The 20587-nt window shown below is 42.5% G+C and overlaps 1 protein-coding gene across 2 annotated transcripts in view; it reads right to left on the bottom strand.

Annotated features, from left to right (window-relative positions):
- Positions 1-18731, bottom strand: part of tfec (transcription factor EC) — a 97183-nt gene extending 78452 nt beyond the window's left edge. For both annotated transcript variants that reach the window (XM_033038328.1, XM_033038329.1), the window contains exon 1: positions 18675-18731. In XM_033038328.1, the coding sequence (XP_032894219.1) occupies positions 18675-18704 (30 nt within the window). In that variant the 5' untranslated portion in view covers positions 18705-18731. The remainder of the gene's footprint in view (positions 1-18674) is intronic.
- Between the last annotated feature and the right edge of the window lie 1856 nt (positions 18732-20587).

Raw genomic sequence — 20587 nt, 5'->3', positions numbered from 1 at the left:
GATGTAGAATTGGCTACGTCATCAACACCAGAAACATTGGGAGCATGGGAACACATAACTTCCTCTACACCTGCCGGAACTTGTCCTCACCCTCTACAGCCCTTTTGACCCCTCCCACTTTGTTAAGGTTAAAGACCTAACCTTGGGCACTCACATGGGCCCCAGCTATTCCAGCCTTTTTGTTGGTTACGTCAAAAAGCTCTTGTTCCAAACATACACTGGCACCATCCCCCAACTCTCCCTCCACCAACACCTCTCACCCCTTTCTTGATCTCTCTGCCTCCATTACAGAGGACAGACTATCGACAGACATCTACTACAAACCTACTGGCACCCATAGTTATCTAGACTGCATCTCCTTCCACCTTGCCTCGCACAAAGACAATATTCCCTACACTCAATTTTTCGGTCTCTGCCGCATCTGTTCCCAAGACGAGGCTGTCAATTCTGCGACATCCAAGATGTCCTCTTTCTATAATAAATGTGGTTTCCCCACTCCTGACACAGGTTATTCCCTCAGCTGCATTTCCTCTGAGTCCTCTGGTTCTGCTCTCACTCCCTCTCTCCCTCAGCTGAACAAGGATAGAGGTCCCCTGGTCCGAAACGTTCACCCCACCAACCTCCACATCGAGCACTTCATTCTCCAATGTGATCCCACCACCAGTCACATCTTCCCGCCTCTACAACCTCCTCCATCAGCATCTACTGCATCAGGTGTTCCCGACCTGGCCTCCTTTACATCGGCAAGAACACTTTGTTGCCTAACACTTGCGTTCAGTCTGCCAAACCATGCTGCATCTCCCAGTTGCTAAGCATTTTAACTTCCTTCCTTTTCTGTCCTGGTCCTCCTCCTTTGCCAGGGCGAGGCCACATTCAAACTAATGCAGCTTCTCATTTTCCACTTCGGTAACTTACAACCCGACAGTATGAGCATTGAATTCTCCACATTGAGGTGACTACCCCACCCCCTTCTCATTTAATTAATTACTTATCAGTATCAATATTCAAATATTATTCATCTACACTCCCTGGAGTGCAAATCATTAAAACACAATAACCTTTAGCTAAATTTGTGTGTATAAAACTAAAAATGACTCAGCAAAATTATGACCAAATTAAACCATCACTGTTTTTTTCTCAAAGATAGACACAACATGCTAGAGTAACTCAGCAGGACAGGCAGCATCTCTGGAGAGAAGGAATGTGCTGCCTGCACGGAACGTATATGTTCTCCCTGTGACCTGCGTGGGTTTTCTCCAGGTGCTCCGGTTTCCTCCAACACTCCAAAGATGTACAGGTTTGTAAGTTAATTGGCTTGGTAACAAGATTATAAATTGTCCCTAGTGTGTGTAGGATAGTGTTAGTGTGCTGGGATCGTTGGTCGGTGCAGCCTTGCTTGGCCAAAGGGTGCTTTTCCATGCTGTATCTCCAAACTAAACAGCTGCATGGCCCTATGTATAGACTGCATAATGACTTTTCTGCTCCCTTCTTTTATACTTTGTCATTGCCACTTCCTTTGAAAACAGGAGCTGAAAGTTTGTTCATGCACATATCCCCTTTTGCTTGCTCAATGCTTATCTTGGCTTACACCAGCTTCCAATAGCCTGTAGTATAGGCGTGTGATCACAGCTTTCAGTGTTCGTTCTCACTTTGATGTAGACAAAATGTCACCAAAAATAATTAAAATTATCATTAATTAACAATAGTTTTTAGTTTAGTTTCGAGATACAGCACAGAAACAGACCTTTCGGCCGCCCGAGTCCACACAGAACAGCGATTCCTGCACATTGACACTACCCTACACACACTAGGGATGTCAATTAACCTACAAACCTGCACGTCTTCGGAGCATGGGAGAAACGGAAGATCTCGGAGAAAACCCATGCTGTCACGGGAAGAACGCTCAATCTCTGTAAAGACAGCACCCGAAGGCAGGATTAAACCTGCGTCTCTGGTGCTGTAAAGAAGTAGCTTCACCGCTGCGCCACCGTGCCGCACATACTTCAGGATCTAAGACATGTAAACTAAGCAAGGAGATTTAACCAATAGACAATCCTACAAAGTTTACCACACAATTCCATCAATCTCATTCTTCCTGTTTATACATCAGACCATATGTACAGTAGGTGTCCCCGAGGTGCTCTTTTTTTCTCTTCTACAGCCTAACCACTTGCTCCGGAAGTGGCAGCGCTGCCCTGGCAGCAGCGGCTCGCCTGCAGTCCGTTTGTTTTTACTTTTTTGTGTTGTTTTTTTTCCTTTTGTCTAGTTAAGTTTTTGGTTTTTAGGTTGTGTTTATGGGGGGGGGGGGGGGTTGAAACAGGGCTTGCTGTCTCTCCCTTCGGGGGAATGCGACTTTTTTGTCGTATCCCCCTTCTCTGCCTCCGTCTGCGCTGAGGCCTAATGGCGGATCTGGCGACCTCGAGACTCCGGAGGCAGAGCCAGTCAGGGCTTGCCCTGGGCTCGCTCCCGTGAGGGCGGTCCGGCTCGGGGCTGGAACGGCGCTCCCGTGAGGGGCTGTGACGCTCCCGTGAGGGCGGCCTGGCGCGGGGCTGAGACTCTCCCGTGAGGGGCTGTGGCGCTCCCGTCGGGGCGGCCCAGCCCGAGGGTGGAACGGCGCTCCCGTCGGGGCGGCCCAGCTCGAGGGAGGAACGGCGCTCCCGTCGGAGCGGCGCAGCTCGAGGGAGGAACGGCGCTCCCGTCGGAGCGGCCCAGCTCGAGGGAGGAACGCCGCTCCCGTTGGAGGGGCCCAGCTCGAGGGAGGAACGGCGCTACCGTCGGAGCGGCCCAGCTCGAGGGAGGAACGGCGCTCCCGTCGGAGCGGCCCAGCTCGAGGGAGGAATGGCACTCACGTGAGGGCGATCCAGCTAGGGGCTGGAACGGTGCTCCGGGGGCTGGGACGGCGTTCTGGCGGCGGCGACCTGAGTCCGGGGTTCAGCCACGGGCCAGCGGCTGCGTCCGCTGGACTGGAGGGCGGCAGCTTCGACCACCTCGGGCCGCGGTGTTTGAGCCGGCCCGTTTGCGTGGTTCGGTGAGCCGCGGGACTGGTTGTACCATCGCCCGGTGGGGTATCACCTCAGCGCAGAGGGAGAAGAGGAGGGAAGAGATTGCAGCCCTAAGATTTTTGCCTCCACCACAGTGAGGAGGTGCTTGGAGGACTCACTGTGGTGGATGTTAATTTGTGTTTATTGTTGTTTATTATTGTATTATTGTATGTATGACTGCAGGCACGAAATTTTGTTCAGACCGTAAGGTCTGAATGACAATAAAGGTAATTCTAATTCTAATTCTAGTATTAGAAGATCAGCTATTGTACAGACCCCCATAACGTTGATTAATGGTGGGGAAAATGGGAGTGATGCCGGGTGGAACAGAAAGGTTTATGGGAATGTGGGAGAGATTAGGAAATGTGGGAGAATGGGATGGATCGGATTGCTTTGGACTGCGGGCAGGTGGGACTAGTGTAGCTGGAAGATGTCGGCCAGTGTGGGCAAGTTGGGCCGAACTGCGCTGTATCACTCTAGGACTCTATGAAGGCATATTATTATCTAAATAGTGTCAAGTTGGGAAAAGGGGAAGTACAACGGGATCAGGGGGTCCTTGTTCATCAGTCAATGAAAGTAAGCATGCCGTGAAGAAAGCGAATGGCACGTTGGCCTTCATAACAAGAGGAGTTGAGTATAGGAGAAAAGAGGTCCTTCTGCAGTTGTATACGGCCCTAGTGAGACCACACCTGGAGTATTGTGTGCAGTTTTTGTCCCCTAATTTGAGGAAGGACATTATTGCTATTGAGGGAGTGCAGTGTAGGTTTTCAAGGTTAATTCTCGGGATGTCGGGACTGTCATGTGCTGAGAGAATGGAGCGGCTGGGCTTGTATACTTTGGAGGTTAGAAGGATGATAGGGAATCTTATTGAAACATATAAGATTATTAAGGGTTTGGACACGCTATAGGCAGGAAATGTTCCCGATGTTGGGGGAGTCCAGAATCAAGGGTCACTGTTTAAGAATAAGGGATAAGCCATTTAGAATGGACAGCATCTCATCCACAGCCATTACCTCCCCTTAGGCTTTATCTTCTATCATCACCCTGTTGCTTGCTGCAACCCATCAGCTTCTCCTCCTTCTCTGTTTTCCTCATAGAAATCTTTGCCGTGGAGAGAGCAGACATTAATAGAGCAGACTCATTTTCCGTAAGGCCCCATAGCAGAAGCATCCGTCACGGGGCTGGAAACTGGAAGTATCCCGAGCTGATTCTGCTACCACCATCATCTATTGGGACAAATGACGGCTTCCACTGATTGTCGCCTGAAGCTTGCGTCCTTTTCAGGACGGACGATGACAGCGAGGCCAACATTTGTACAAGATGGACACGAAAAGAAGATTTTCCATAAGTCAGCATGTTATGACTGTCTTGTTGAAAGTGGGCTGCCTGCTCACACAGGTCAAGTGCCAAGTCCAGTCATTGTCAATATTTTGAGACACAAGGAACTACAGATGCTGGTTTACAAAAAAAAAGTGCTGGAGTCTTCTTCTTATCGAGTCCACACACAAGATTAGAAGTTGTTCAGCCAGAGCTGACACACTTCTCGGCATCTGCATACAATGATGTCTGCCTTGTCGCTTCTTGTGTTTCATTTGCGTGATGGTTGAAAGATTGGTGGAAACAGGGCCTCGACGTGAACTTTCTTTCTTTGACCCCAGTGCTGAACTAACTCAGTGGGTTAGGCAACATTTCTGGAGCACATCGATAGGTGACATTTCTGATCCAGACCCCAAGTTATTCCAGCACTTTGTGTTTGTTTTGTCAATATTTTGAGGCATGGCAGCTCCAGTTCTGTGATTATTTTATGTTGTCTTCTAATCTGGCATTAGTCAAAATGTGGTCAACATTTTATACGGCAACCATTGGTGAAATCCATGTTCTCGGCCTAACCAGTGAGACTGGAGCCCTAAATAAGCAAGCTATTCGCTCCAGTATGCAGTGGTCTTCATTGTTGCTAAGACTCTGCCAGTCCAGCATTGTGTAGAATAGTGCCTTAGATGCCCCGAGGTGGGCTTGAGTGATCAGACGATGAGGCTCCCATACCAGCCCTTTGATGTGCTTTGTAATCACTGTATTTACAAGGCTGCTTTAGCTTAGCTCCAGGTGGGTGATGCCCCACAACCAATTAATGATGGATACATTAAAGTTCAAGAGGCGTGTTATTTAATGAAATAAGTACTGAGGGATCCATCTATGACAGCAGGGGGACACCACGTTTATTAAAGAACGAGAACATCTATCGATTGACCTCTGCTGTAAACCTACAGACTCCCACATTTATCTGATCTACACTTCCTCCCACCCTGCCTCTTGCAAAGACTGCTCACTCCACAACCTTTGTATTTGCCATGAATTTAATCATTTCATTTAATCAGGAATTTCAGCTTTGTATTTCATATTTCCACAATTCAGCTGTTATTTCTCACTCCTCTTCCAAATTAACATTTCATTCATCATCTTCATTGACTGCTTCCTCCAGATATGCATTTTGTCATTTGCTAGTGCCTCTCATCTTCTATCAGCCACCCAGTGTCATTCAGTCACTCTTTGTCTTGACTCAATTGTTGATCTTTCTCCTTTATTCTCTCTGGCCATTTCCCGTTTCTCTGTAACTTTTAATTTGTTTAATGAAATTAGAACATGGAATGGTACAACACTGGAACAGGGCCTATGGCCTACAATGTGCCGAACTTGATGCCAAGACCACCTCCTAAGCTCGAGCTTTTCCCATTTCAGATGAAAGATCATGGACCTAAACATCAACTCTGATTGTCTATCCGTCTCTCTTCCCCCACACACGCTGCCTGACCTGCTGAGATCCTCCAGCACTTTGTGTTTGCTGAAGATTCTCACACCTGCAGCTCCTAGTGTCTCGGTCTGGCATTCGCAGCCTCTCTCAACTCGAGCCAATGTAGAACGATGATCAGAATATACAGTATAGCGTACCTGACCCAATGTAGTTCAGTCATCGTAGAGGCAGGTCAGCTGACATGTTTGCAGTGGTGGTGTCCTGGGTCCTCTTTACTAAAGTCAATATTACAGCATGGAGCAACTAACTCTGTCCGATTCATTCACTGAACATCAGCCAACAAAACATATGTATAATATGTATAATCTTGTCCCAGCAGCCCCCTCCCCAACTCGGCAATATCCCATTTAGCACCCTCTTGCCACAAGGATATGCTGGAGGGGCATCAAATGGTTTAATAACAACTTTATTAAAACAACTTGCCATTTGTCGGAATTTAATAGGCACCAGAAACTTGCCGAACTAGCACTCGTACCGTATCGTAACGTACTATGGGTCAGCTGATTTAGTACCTTCGTGCCTGAGACAAAATTCCTCCCCAACTTCTTTAACTTAGTCACATTTAAATTCTTTATACTGTCCATGGATTTGTCCAGAGTTCTATTTTAAAAACTGTAATTGTTCAATCTGCTGAGCTGATTTTACACGCTTGATGTGTTCTAAATACTGTCACTGTCCTTTGAATTTTTTTTACTCATTATACAGCTGGATTTGAAGCTCGGCGATAAGATTTAATAATATTCTATGAAAATTCTGTAGGTCTCATTTTGGTTTGAATTTAGACAATAGTCTATTGGCTTGAGATATCACTGCTACAGTTTAAGTTCAATACCACACTTTATTGCTGTTGCAACATCCTTCAGAGTTGACCTTCAGTGTAACCCTTTCAAAGATCTAATTTACTCAACATTCAAAGTAAAATTATGTTTCCCTTTGTGTAGGTTGTACTCGTTTTAATCCAATTTTCTAATTGGGAAATTGCTTGGAGATAATCTTGTCCTTGTATTTCTGAAACCTGCACAATCGCACAACAATTTTTTGTATATTTTGTTTGTATATTCCACCTGCCAAGAATGTTTTTTTCTGGCCATTTGCTAATTTTGCCATTCTATTGTTACTATTTGTCATGAAAAGTGGCACATGAGTCTTTAAGAAAGATGATGAACTTAACAATTAACTTTGTCATTCAACAGCCATCCTTAATAATTCTCTCCATCTGTAGCAGCTCCTGGTTAGTTTCTTTTTTTTAAATATTAGCAATCAGTCTGTAATCGAGCTGCATTTTGCCCCGTTGCAAATAATTTATCTTAGCTTGCAATGTGGAAGTTATGATTTGAAATACCTCACAGTAGTGTGGTTCACAAAGAAGTTTGATTCATCCACTGCACACATCTGCAAACAATATAGAGTTAACCATAATGAAAGATTTTTTGTTTAATTCTGATGGAATGATTAAACACAGTGACGTTGACTTACTACAAACTAAAGATTTTGTTTTTCAAATATTGCTGTGAGTCAATGTACTAAATTCAAGTGTACAGACAGACAGGACAAACATCTATTTATTTCTTGTATATTTGGAAATTCTTAAATCCAAGTATTATATTACATAGAAACATAGAAAATAGGTGCAGGAGGAGGCCATTCGGACCTTCGAGCCAGCACCGCCATTCATTGTGATCATGGCTGATCGTCCACAATCAGTAACCCGTGCCTGCCTTCTTCCCATATCCCTTGATTCCGCTAGCCCCTAGAGCTCTATCTAATTCTCTTTTAAATTCATCCAGTGAATTGGCCTCCACGGCCCTCTGTGGCAGAAAATACAACAAATTCACAACTGGGTGAAAAGGTTTTTTCTCATCTCAGTTTTAAATGGCCTCCCCTTTATTCTTAGACGTTATTCTTAGGCCCCTGGTTCTGGACTTCCCCATCAATGGAACATTTTTTCCTGCATCTAGCTTGTCCAGGCACTTTATAATTTTATACGTTTCTTTAAGATATCCTCTCATCCTTCCAAATTTCAGTGAATGCAATCCCACTCATATAACTGTCCCACCATCCCGGGGATTAAACTCGTGAACCTATGCTGCATAGCCCAAGCCCGTATGAAGGAATTTATTTGGTATCAGTACAAATGGGTGTCTGATGGTCAGTAGACAAACAATGGGGTATAGGCCTCTTTCTGTGCTGTGTTTTTCTGTAACTATATATTCCAGTTGTCTCAAGAACCAATATTCCGTTACTCTTTAATTTAATTATTTTTTATTTTTTTATTTAAATTTAATTTTACACATGTCGGTAGTGTCGTAGCTGGTAGAGCTGCTGCCTCATATCACGAGAGCTCAATCCTAATCTCGAGCACTGTCTGGGTAGAATTTGTGTGTTCTCCCTGTGACTCAAGGTATGCAAATAGTCACCACATAAAGGGTGCTGTCAAAGTTACAAAGAATCCCGTGCCAGATCTACCTTCGTCCCCCCCCCCCCCCCAGCCAGATCTTCCATCGTTCCTCCCCTCAGCAGCGGCCGGAGTCTTCCCAGATTGCAAAGTTGTGCGGATTTGTAGGTTAATTGGGCTCCAAGTTGTCCCTAGTGTATTGAGAGTGGATGAGAAAGTGGGATAACATGGAACTAGTGTGAGAAAGGGACTGTTTTCATGCTGTTTCTCGAAAAGAAATTCATGCCCATCCGCACACTGAACGCCAGTCTTTACCAGCAAGCCCAACCATATCTGGCTGCGGCCTTTTATTATTAGCTTTTCTGCCTGGCAACAGGAGTGTTACACTTCCTCCAACTGTTGGAGCCCTAAGTAATTTAGTCTGTCCACTTTGAGTTCCTGGTTAATGGTAACACCCACAACATAGATGGTGGGGAAATTAACAATGGAAATTCCATTCAGTGTTCAATTGAGGTAGTTAGATTCCCAGTTATTGCAGATGTTATGTGAGGCAAATGTTATTCAACAATTAAAGACTCAGAGTGATGGAGTAACTCAGAGGGTCAGGCAGCATCCGTGGAGAAGATGGATAAGTTGACATTTTGGGTTGGGCCCCTTTTTCAGAGTAATTTGACAATATAGTAAGTCTGTATATAAAGCAGGAATTGATGGCTATAGATGTAAATTGATTTCTCATGTGAGAAACTATGGCCATAAACATTGAGTAATTATCGGAAATACCCATTCTTAACAACATGGGGAGGTTTATTGATGAAGTATCTGAGCCGAGTATGTTTTAACCAGCAAAGACATTGATTTAAGATGAACACTTTCCAGTAATTTTTCACTTGAAAGTTAACATGCTGTGAAATATTGAAACATTTTCTTCATTTTCTGCATGTTAAACAATTAAAATCATCTCACCAATTGCTTAACATGCATACATTTAAATACAGGATGGAATAAAAAGCATAGACTAGTTTTTAAAATGGGGAGGATATTAAGAAAGCGGAGGTGCAAAGGGACTTGGGAGTGCTGGCGCGGGATTCCCAAAAGGTTAATTTGCAGTGTGTAAGAAGGAACTGCAGATGCCGGTTTAAACTGAAGATACACAAAATGCTGGAGTAACTCAGCGGGACAGGCAGCATCTTTGGAGTGAAGGAATGGATGATGTTTCGGGTCGAGAACCTTCTTCATTTGCAGGTTGTGTCAGTGGTAAGGGGACTAGAATATATAGGAAGGATATAATTCTGAGGCGTTGTCAGTTGCCGGTGAAGCCACATTTGGAATATTGTGAGCAATTTTGGATCCTACATCTGAGAAAGGAGGTGCTGGCTTTAAAGAGGATAAGAGGTGGTTTACGAGAATGATCCCAAGGATGATTGGGTAATGTATGAGGAATGTTTGAAAGCTCAGGACCTGTACTCACTGGTGTTTAGAAGGATGAGGGGGGGGTGGTCTCATTGAAACCTACCAGAGAAAGAAAGGCTCAGACAGAGTTGACATGGAAAATATGTTTCCAGCATTGTGGAAAGTCCAGAAACAGAGGGCACAACCTCCGAATACAAAGATGTACTTTTAAAATGGAGATGAGGAGGAATTTCTTTAGAGGGTGGTAAATCTGTGGAATTCATGTCACAGACAACTGTGGAGGCAAAAACATTGGGTATTAAGCCAGAGATGATTGATTCCTGATTAGGAAGGGCGCCAAAAGTTACGTGGAGAAGGCAGGTGATTATAGTTGAGAGGGAAAAAGATTTCCCCACTCTGACTGAATGGCAGAGTAGACTCGATGAGCTGAAGGGCCTAGTTCTGTTCCTATGTCTTATGGTCTAACATATTGAAAATCCAAATATCAGCTTAACTCTACCAAGGAATATTCTTTAAATGTACCGAGAAGATACTATCCAAGAAGTAGATGGAGCACATTGTCAATTAATTCCCACAAAAGCCAATTGCAAAGCCTGCTCAAGAAACCAACTGGCCCCACCAAACTGGAGATAGCAAACTTGTAACCCAAATATATCGATGCAAATATATGAAGATTAAAGGCAGTGAACCACAATTCTTTACTGCAAGACTCAAAACCAAAAATGCAAGCACACAAAGTGTTCCTGTTACGGTTGTATCTGCAAAATCCCCAGGTAAAATCACCATGAGAATGCAAATTCCAGACAGTCTGCTTCATACATATTTGAAAAGATGAGCATTTTATGCTGGCTGTTGATTGACACCTAATGTATCGAAAGCACTCCAATCATAAGATCTGTTATAAAAAAGACAGAGCTGGGATCAGATGTCATAATAGTTCATGTCTATTCTTTGCCGAAAAAACGTTTTTCTTTGTGGCATTGAAGCACAAAGAAAGGAATGTGAAAGCTTAAATTACAAGGTCAACAGATACTCCATACTCCACAGTAAGTGAAAACGTAAATTAAACTTTCTCTCTCAATGTCTTGAAAAGATACAGTAATATGTCTTCAAGCAAAAGTACTGAGGACGCAGAACAAGGCTAAAGTTTAATTGCTTGACTTAAAGAAAGGTAATGTGGATGGCTTAGTGATTAGAACAAAGTAGCACAAGCATTTGGATGAGTAGAGACTAACCCCTCACTGTACAGATGTAAATACCTTGGACCACAACCTAAACACCCCCAGATTTCCAACTTGTGAAAGCCCATGCAGACAACCTAATCATCGTTACTTTTTTGCACATATTTCTTTCATTTGTTCTCTCGCTCTCTCTCTCTCTATCTCTCTCTCTCCCCATCAACATCTATATCTCTCATTTCCTTTTCCCCCCGACTCTCAGTCTGAAGAAGGGTCCCGACCCAAAATGTCACCTATTCTTTTTCTGTGGAGATGCTGTCTGACCCGCTGAGTTACTCCAGCTTTTTGTGTCTATCTTGCGGCAAATAATTGATCTATTAAAAATCATGTCAGCAAAATTCGTCCTCAGCAAGAAACTGGACCGACTACCTATCTGCACAATAGACAAAGGGGGGTGCGATCTCGCAGGCTCTCCATTCTGTAGTTGTCCATGTGAACAATAATAACACATACTTCAGGCTGTTGTGCATCGACTACAACTTGGTGTTCGACACCACCATCCTCTGCAAACTGATTACTGAGCTTACGGAACAAGGTAAATATCTTTACAACTGTATCCCCCAACTTCATCAACAAAACACAAACGGTACGAATTGGCAACAACACTTCCTTCTCGATAAGCATCAGCACAGGAACACCTCAGTGCTGTGTGATCAGCCCCCTGCTCTACTCACTCTATACCCATGACTGTAGATGTCTACCCAGATACAGTTCCAACTCCACCTTTAAATTCGCTGTCGACACCACCATTGTTGGACAAATTACAGGAGAGAGGGGGAGGGGCAGATGGTATTGGGAGGGGGAGATGGGAGATGGAGTGCAGCATTGATTCACGAGGTTAATTCCCGGGATGGCGGGACTGTCATATGTTGATAGAATGGAGCGGCTGGGTTTGTGTGCTCTGGAATTTAGAAGGATGAGAGGGTATCTTCAAGTTCAAGTTCAAGTTTATTGTCATGTGTCCCTGATAGGACAATGAAATTCTTGCTTTGCTTCAGCACACAGAATATAATAGGCATTGACATTACAAAACACATGAATAAATAAACTGATAAAGTGCAAAATGACAGATAATGGGTTATTAATGTTCAGAGTTTTGTCCGAGCCAAGTTTAATAGCCTGATGGCTGTGGGGAAGTAGCTATTCCTGAACCTGGTCATTGCAGTCTTCAGGCTCCTGTACCTTCTACCTGAAGGTAGCAGGGAGAGGAGTGTGTGGCCAGGATGGTGTGGGTCTTTGATGATACTGCCAGCCTTTTTGAGGCAGTGACTTCGATGGTATGGAAACATATAAGATTATTAAACGATTGGGCACGCTAGAGGCTGGAAACATGTTCCCGATGTTGGAGGAGTTCAGAACCAGGGGCCACAGTTTAAGAACAAGGGGTAGGCCATTTAGAATGGAGATGAGGAAACACTTTTTCACTCAGAGAGTTGTGAATATGTGGAACTCTCTGCCTCAGAAGGCAGTGGAGGTCAATTTGCTGGATGCTTTCAAGAGAGAGTTAGATAGAGCTCTTAAAGGTAGCGGAGTCAGGGGATATGGTGAGAAGGCAGGAGCAGGGTACTGAATGTGGATGATCAGCCATGATCACAGTGAATGGCGGTGCTGGCTCGAAGTGCCGAATGCCCTACTCCTCCACCTATTGTCTATTTGTTGATTTTAGAAGAGGAAGGCTGAGGACCAAACACCTGAGTTCATCAACGGGTCATGGTGGAGGGAGTCAACAACTTCAGGTTCTTGGCTATGCATATCATTGAGGATGTGTCCTGGACTCAGCACATTGATGCAATCAGAAGGAAACGCCAACACTGCCTCTACTTCCGTAGAAGATTGAGGAGATTCGATATGTCAACGAATACTATCTAGGACTTCCACAAGTGTACGGTAGAGAGCTTGGTTCAGTGTACTGTCTGGTTTAGCAACTCAAATGCCCAAGAGTGAAGGAGGTTGCAAGAGATGGTGAACACTGCCTGGTCCATCAGGGTTATGGACTTCCCAGAATCATAAGGGTCTTTAAGAGGTGGTGTCACTAAAAAGCAGCCAGCATCGGGCCCACACTTTCATTTCATTCCTGCCATCAGGAAGAAGGTTCAGGAGTTTGAAAACTATAACTTCTAAGTTCAGGAACAGCTTCTTCCCAACAACCATCAGGCTATTGAACACCACTAACTCCAACTCAACTCTGATCTACAAGCTGCCTGGGTTGTACTTAGGACTTTGTTTGGTTTTGCATTAGACTTTTTGAACTTTTCTTTGCTTATATATTATGTATTGAGTACTGTGAGCACACGCCTGTTGTGCTGCTGGGGATAGTAAGAATTGCATTGTTCCATTCCAGTACATATGACAATAAAAATCTCTTGACTTGAATCGTGTCATTTTCCAATTACTTACTGTCATTTTTTTCAGATCACAAATAAAAGCAAACCTTGAACAGTGCAATTGAAACTCTAATACTTCAGTAACATTTAATTAACAATGTATCTAGATAAACTACTCATACAGTGGAGTTATTTATAATTACAGGAATAGGAATTTATTCATAAGATTAAAGTTTGAAAGGCTCATCTATCTAATTTCTGGTTAGCCTTACTAATTGAAGAATGCCTTTGTTCCTTAATTAAAATGACCAATTATGTGAGATAACTAAATTTCAAGTGGAATCCAGTAAATGCTGGCAAACATGATTGCAATATTAATTGCAAAATTAAATCAAGTGTGACCTGACAGAATTGTACACTAACCAACAATGCAATAAAAGTAGCGGCCTAACAATATGTTGGCTCTTTGGCCAAATAATGAGGATAGATCTAATGAGGATGTGTGCTATTTCATTGCAATCATTTCCTTTGCTTAGCTAACAATTTGCAAGCTAAAACAGAAACAGAAATTGATATAATCATACATAATGAGGGTAAAGAAGAGCAGAAACACACGAGTCAGAAATCACTTGGTCATGAACTTGAATGTGGAGAATACAGGTTATAGTTTCAATTTAACTTCAGACATCAATTTATTCCTCCTCTATTTATGAAAAATAAACTTTGTTGAATGTGTTTTGTGCCAAAGCTGGAAATCAAAAGATCTAATGAATAATAAGTGCAAATATTAGTCTGGCAACACTGCTTTGTTCCAGTTACTCCTACAGGGAGACCAGACCCAGAAATACGACCAGTGAGATTATATAAATAACTGGTGAACAATACTATTTTGTGCTGTATAGGAACCATCAGGCAAACTTAATGCTAGCCAGGGTTTAAACCCAACCCATTCTTGCCAAACACCAACATAAGTATATCTAACTTCTTCACTAACCCACCAGGGGACATATACAAAAAAAAAACCTTGAATACAACAGCAACCAAAAAGACAACAGAATTATTCACACTCCATTCATACCATTTCATAGCAAGATAGAAAACACTGTCCTGACTTAAGGCAAGAGTTCACTTCACTGAATATTCCTACCTGAAATCACAGGCCAACTGCAATGGTGCCAGACAAAGGCCTTTAGTTTTTAAACCCTTGAATGCCTTTGATTATTCTTATTATAATCATGGTCACTGAACCAATTAAAAAGTAAAGGAGGAAGATACATTCTCTCAAACTACTTATTTACAGAGTGCACTATCAGGAATCGTGAAGCTTTTTGCTTGTTAAAAGTGCTGAAATCGTTAGTCTGACCCTTATGCAATCAGCAGCGTTCTGTCATTCTGCTGATTGTTATGACTCGGGAGGGAAGTACCAAGAAATTAAAAAATAAACTGTGAACAAGTCAAGAGTCAAGGGTGTTTTATTGTCATATGTACCGAAACCCAACAAAGAAATCCTTACTTGCAGTGGCAAGGGACCTTTTGTTAAATATTGATATTCTCTATCACAAAAGAAGATTTAAATCCTTAACATGGTTATAATAACCTTATCATGTTACACTTCATGTTAAGCGCCAATGCTCACAAACAAATGGTTTATATTTTATTTATTGCTTAATGCACAGAAAATGATATTAAATATTAATATTTTTGGGGAGGCTTCTTCTCAACCATTCTTACTGTGCTGAGTAATTTATATAAAAAGTGTATGATTTCATTTAATATTATTCCTATCAACTGTAATTGCAATGAGAGCTCTTCCTCTCAATACCAAGATACATGACACAGAGGCCTTTGCTTCAAAGGCATGGAAGATTTCTTGTGCCCTGCGCCAGCGGAAGATCACACTGAGCACTCAGACACGTTAGATGCGAGAGTGATATTCTCCTAGTGCAAGGTACAAGAAGCTTTGAAGCACAGACCTTTGTATGTGCCCAATCAAGTAAATACTAACAACCCTACACTGATAAGTGTGGAGTGAAAGAATGTTTTGGCAATCAGCACTAACATCAACTAATTTAATGTGGCACCATTCTTTCATCACAGCAGGAAACTACTCAGACAGAAGATTTAATGCAGATTAAATCAATAATGGTCCAATACACCATCACTGGAGATGTGCTGACCTCTTGAAGGTCCATTTGCTAGAATGGTATTATAGAAAAAAAGTCAACTTTGTTGAAGTTGGTTGGTGATTAAGATAATTAAGTTGGCTTTTCAAATTCTGCACTTAATATAGGTTTAACCCTTTGTGATGGAATTCATGGAACAAAAATCAAGCTGTATTTTAGCAGGCCAAGTGGTATCTGCTGAGGGTAAGTAATGGACAAAGATTCGGTTTGAGTCCCAGGTTGTGGAGCAAAAGCAAAGAAGGAGGAAAACTAGTATAAACAGGAGAGGGCCTGGGGTAAGTCATGGGCTGGTTGATGATTAGTTGACATTCGTGGAGTAAGGGATATGTGGGTGGGGGAGGAGTGCGAGTGGGTTATAAACTACCCAGGCAGAATACCCAGGTCTGAAGAAGGGTCTCGACCCTTCTGGCAGTAGGAATTTGGGTCGAGACCCTTCTTCAGACTTGGGTATTCTGCCTGGGTAGTTTATAACCCAAATATGCTGTCTGTCCCACTGAGTTACTCCAGCATTTTGTGTCCACCTTCAGTGTAAACCAGCATCTGCAGTTCATTCCTACACAGAATATGAAGTGTTGTTCCCCAGGTTTGCATTTGGCCTTCAGCTCATAGTGGTGAAGGCCAAGGATGGACAAGTCAGTGTGGAGTTGAAATGAAATGCAACCAAGAGCTCAACCACAAACTTGAAGAAGTGTGGCCTCGTATTCCACAGTGGTTGTCTTCAGCCCAATGGGATGTATGAACATTACATTTTCTAACTTCAGGTAACCCATACCCCATGTGTTCATCTCTTTCTCTATTTAGAACCACCCACTCCTGTTTTTCATATTCGCCTCTAACTATTAACCACATATTCGCCTCTAACTATTTGCCTCCATCACCCATTTAATTCCTGTCACCCACACAGTTTACCTCCCCCATCAAATCTTGTTACACATCACTTTCCTTACTTAAGGAAGTCCAGTCCAGTAGGAGTCTAGTAATTGCTCCACAATATCATCCTTCAGCTTGTGTGTCTACGTTCACACCCACCTCCCCACATCTACCTTTGTATGCCCCTGTTTTTCCAATTATATCTGTTTCCACCTATCATCCTTGCCTCCATCTCCCAACTACACACCCCCCCCCCCCCCCCCCCCCCCACCCCTGCCATCTCCTCCACTGTAAGCTGCCCACAGCCACAGGTTAAGACCACAGAGCCTTATTCAGACAAAATCAGTTAAAGATTAGAAAATAAATATATATATATATTTATTTTTTTAATAATAGGTGCAGGAGTAGGCCATTCGGCCCTTCGAGCCTGCACCGCCATTCAATATGATCATGGCTGATCATCATATGAAAGTCCTGACATCCCAGGAATCAGTCTGGTGAACCTTCTCTGTACTAGATGTGGGTGTATTCTGCACCTTGGATCTTATGTTAGCTTGTCACGTGACAGATCTAGTGCCACTCTCTTTCCAGAGATAAGCTTTCTTTCATGACACAGAAAACCTCATTGGCCTCCAAGATAAAATGACTCCTTGCAAATTGGAGTCTATTGCAGATACTAAGCATGAAAGAAAAAGGCAGCTGCCATCTTGACAGCCACAAGCCTGGCGGAAACATTTCTAGATCTTTGCTTATTCATCAAATACACTTAGTTTAGAGATAGTGTTGAAACAGCCCCTCCAGCCCACCCAGTCCGCAGCGACAAACAATCCCAGCACACTAACAGCATCCTACACTAGGCACAATTTTTACATTTATACCAAACCAATTAACCTACAAACCTGTACATCTTTGGAGTGTGGGTAGAAACCGAAGATCTCGGAGAAAACCGAAGTAGGTCACGGGGAAAGCGTACAAACTCTGTTTAGACAGCACCCGTAGCCATGATCAATTCCGGGTCTCTGGCGCTGTAAGGCAGCAATTCTACCACTGCGCCACCAGGCTGCCCTTGTGGACACCCACTCCAATTCTGTTCTTTGTTATAATTTTATTTGCTATTTTTGCAGCATTGAGTGGAATGTAATAATAATGCTCAAAGAACCCCAGGCTTTGACAGAAAGTGCCCATCACGTTTCTGAGCCATCTTGCATTATAATACCAGTCTTAATCGCTGTCCAAACTAAACACATATTGAGAATCCTGCTGAAAGGTACAACTCTAATTAGGCATCTTAATAGAAAAACTAGGGCTCCAAAATTCACAACCAGCGTAAATACCAAAGCATTATATCCCAGTAAAATATGGGAACCAAACATGGTATTAGAAATTGTTCAAATGGAAAAAAGAATAACATTATAGAGCATACATACAATTCATAATTATGATTATTTAATAATTGCAAATCTCAGCTTTCTAAAGTAATGCTATGTTATTGGAAAACATAATTTATATAAATTTAATAATTATTTTTAATGTCCACTTTTGCAAGCATTAAACTTTTTAGATGCGTTATTATTTCTATCAAAGTTGTATCTTCTTTCTATTACATAGTTAATACATTTACAAATATACCACAGGAACTGTAATAGATCACAAATTTGTGAAATATGTAACATAAAAATACATTAGTTCTTCCAGGTGAATATATAAAAGTATAGGGAGCTGGGAATTCATGTTATGAGACTGTACAGTGACTAATATCCTGCATTTCCAGAGCTCATCCAAATGTGCAGAGTTCTTACCGAAAGACTTCCTTCTTTCATCCTTGACAATTAAAGGGTCCAAAACTAATTAATTTGTGACACCCAATGAAAATTTGCAATGAATTGTAGTTTTTTAAATTTTGCTATTACTTTTCAAGTTGGTACATATATCGTTAAAAGCCATTGTTAAAGTGAAACCACACGGGTTTGCATTGTGTACCTGTCCCTTGATAATGGCACCAACTTACGTTACTTTTCAGTATTAACATTTGTTCGAGAATTGCAACTTGTTCCAATTTTCTTATTCACATTCAACTGAGGGAATCGCTCAGTGCTGCATCTTACCACAATCCACAAGAGCCTTTGCAAAATGAGAAGCTGCTAAACTGTTCTCCATCACACTCGGCATTTTGTGCAAGAGCAGCAGAAAGACAAAATGATGAGACCCACACAAAATCTGAGCTCTGCTGCGATTCTGCATATACCTCTATTAAGTAATTAATTAGGATACAAACACTGCATTCACATGGAAATAGATAGCGTGCTAAATTAGTGCATAGCTATCATTGGAGACCGTTATAAATTAAGGATTGGTCCACAATGCTTTGTTACAATGCAAACGAGTTCTCTAAACAACAACCTACCTGCCCATACCAGCTGTACTCCAACATCATTAAATTTAGGAAATCTTGGCTAAGAAGAGATTTGAAACTTTTGCAGTCGAACTTGCAAAGAGGTTGAAGCCCGCTATTAAGCGACCAGCTTGCTTTTCAAGCATGTGCACTCAGGTCTACACCTACTACTTAGCCACAAGCACAACCAGAGCTTTGTTGGAGTGTTGGAATCTTAGTCCTTAAACCTGTTGATAATGAACATGAACCCATTATTTTGAGTCAATGAATTGAAAGAAATAGGGCAAAGAATGAAAGCCACAGGGCCAATTACAACATTCTTTGATGTATTACTTGCTAGGACTCACCAAATCAGTTTGTGTCTTTGTCCTGATCCCTTCTGTTATTCATTAATTATTCTGCAAGGGTTAGAGTTCGAACAGCTAATTGCATGGACACTCATACTTGGTAGGGATTCATCTAAGACTGACACTTTCCCCAACTGTGCCCAACCATCTAAAGCCATGCCAATTAATCTAATTCTTGGTGTTTTCTGTGCACCATCCCAGGTTATTTTTAATGTTTTCTTTAAAATCCCAGTGGCAGCATGGAGAGGAAGGAGTTTGGAGAACTGCCCGAGTCAGATTTATGTCAGCAGTAGAGTCCTTTGGCCTTGTCAGGCAAATGGTGGCCCTAGTCCACTCTAGCTCTGCATGAAATTCTCAGTCAAGGCTACTGCTGCACAGTTTTTGCTTACATGTATTGCCACATTCAATGCAAGCATTCTGAACTGATGCACTCAATTATCCTTATTACACAAAATTAACTCTTTTGCGCCCAAAAGAAAGATTTTGATTTCTGCTGTTCTATCCTAGAAATTCTGAAATATTAAAAAAATGATATCTATCTCTGGGATATGGACATTTCTGACATTGACTTCCTCTCTCCATCCCTCCCCTTTCCTAGTTCTCTGACCAGTCTGACCGTCCCGCTGATTAATTTTTTCTCTGTATGCTTTGTTGTCACCTTCTCCGAGCTAACAATGATCTAGTCTACCATTTCCTTGAACCCCATCGCCTTTGATGCCTCATTTTCACACGTTACCCTTCCTTATCTCTTTGTCTCCCTCTCCCGACTCTCAGTCTAAACAAGGGTCTCGACCTGAAACGTCACCCATTCCTTCTATCCAAGATGCTGCCTGTCCCACGGAGTTACCCCAGCATTTTGCATCTATCTTTAGTGTATACCAGCATCTGCAGTTCCTTCCTACACATTTCTGACATTGCCAATGGGACAATGTTCAGCCAATCCATAATTAATACTAAGGTGATGGTGAACCATTGGAGTCCCAGCATCAATGATACTTACACAGAGAGACAGTTTGAGGATCTAGACCCAGTAAAGTTTTATGAAATTCCATTTTAAGTTGTGTACATTTCCAATTTAAACTAATCAGAGATTGAAAGGAGATAATATTCAGAGCAGAATGGGTGCCCTTGTACACAAATCACTGAACGTTAAATTGAAGGTACAGCAAGCAATTAGGAAGGCAAGTCATATGGTGGTTTTCATCCTGAGGATTGAATTACACGAGTGGAGAAGGCTTGCAGCAAGTCTATTGTACTCTGACAAGACTGCATCTGGAATAGTGTGTATAGGTAACTATCCTTACCCATGAATGATATACTTGCAAAAGAGGGAGTGCAGCAAAGGTTCGCCAGAGTGATTCATGGGGCGGTGACTGCCAGATTAGCAGAGATAAACTAGAACATGCACAATATTTGGACTCATTGAAACATACAAATACCATAGTGGCTTGACAGGGTGTACATGGAATTGAAGGTAGACAAAAGTGCTGGAGAAACTCAGCGGGTGCAGCAGCATCTATGGAGCGAAGGAAATAGGCAATGTTTTGGGCCGAAACGTTACCTATTTCCTTTGCTCCA

Source organism: Amblyraja radiata, chromosome 19 (assembly GCF_010909765.2).
Source record: "Amblyraja radiata isolate CabotCenter1 chromosome 19, sAmbRad1.1.pri, whole genome shotgun sequence".
NCBI lineage: Eukaryota > Metazoa > Chordata > Chondrichthyes > Rajiformes > Rajidae > Amblyraja > Amblyraja radiata.
The sequence above is the reverse complement of the archived record's forward strand: the minus strand, read 5'-3'. Positions and strand labels throughout refer to the sequence as shown.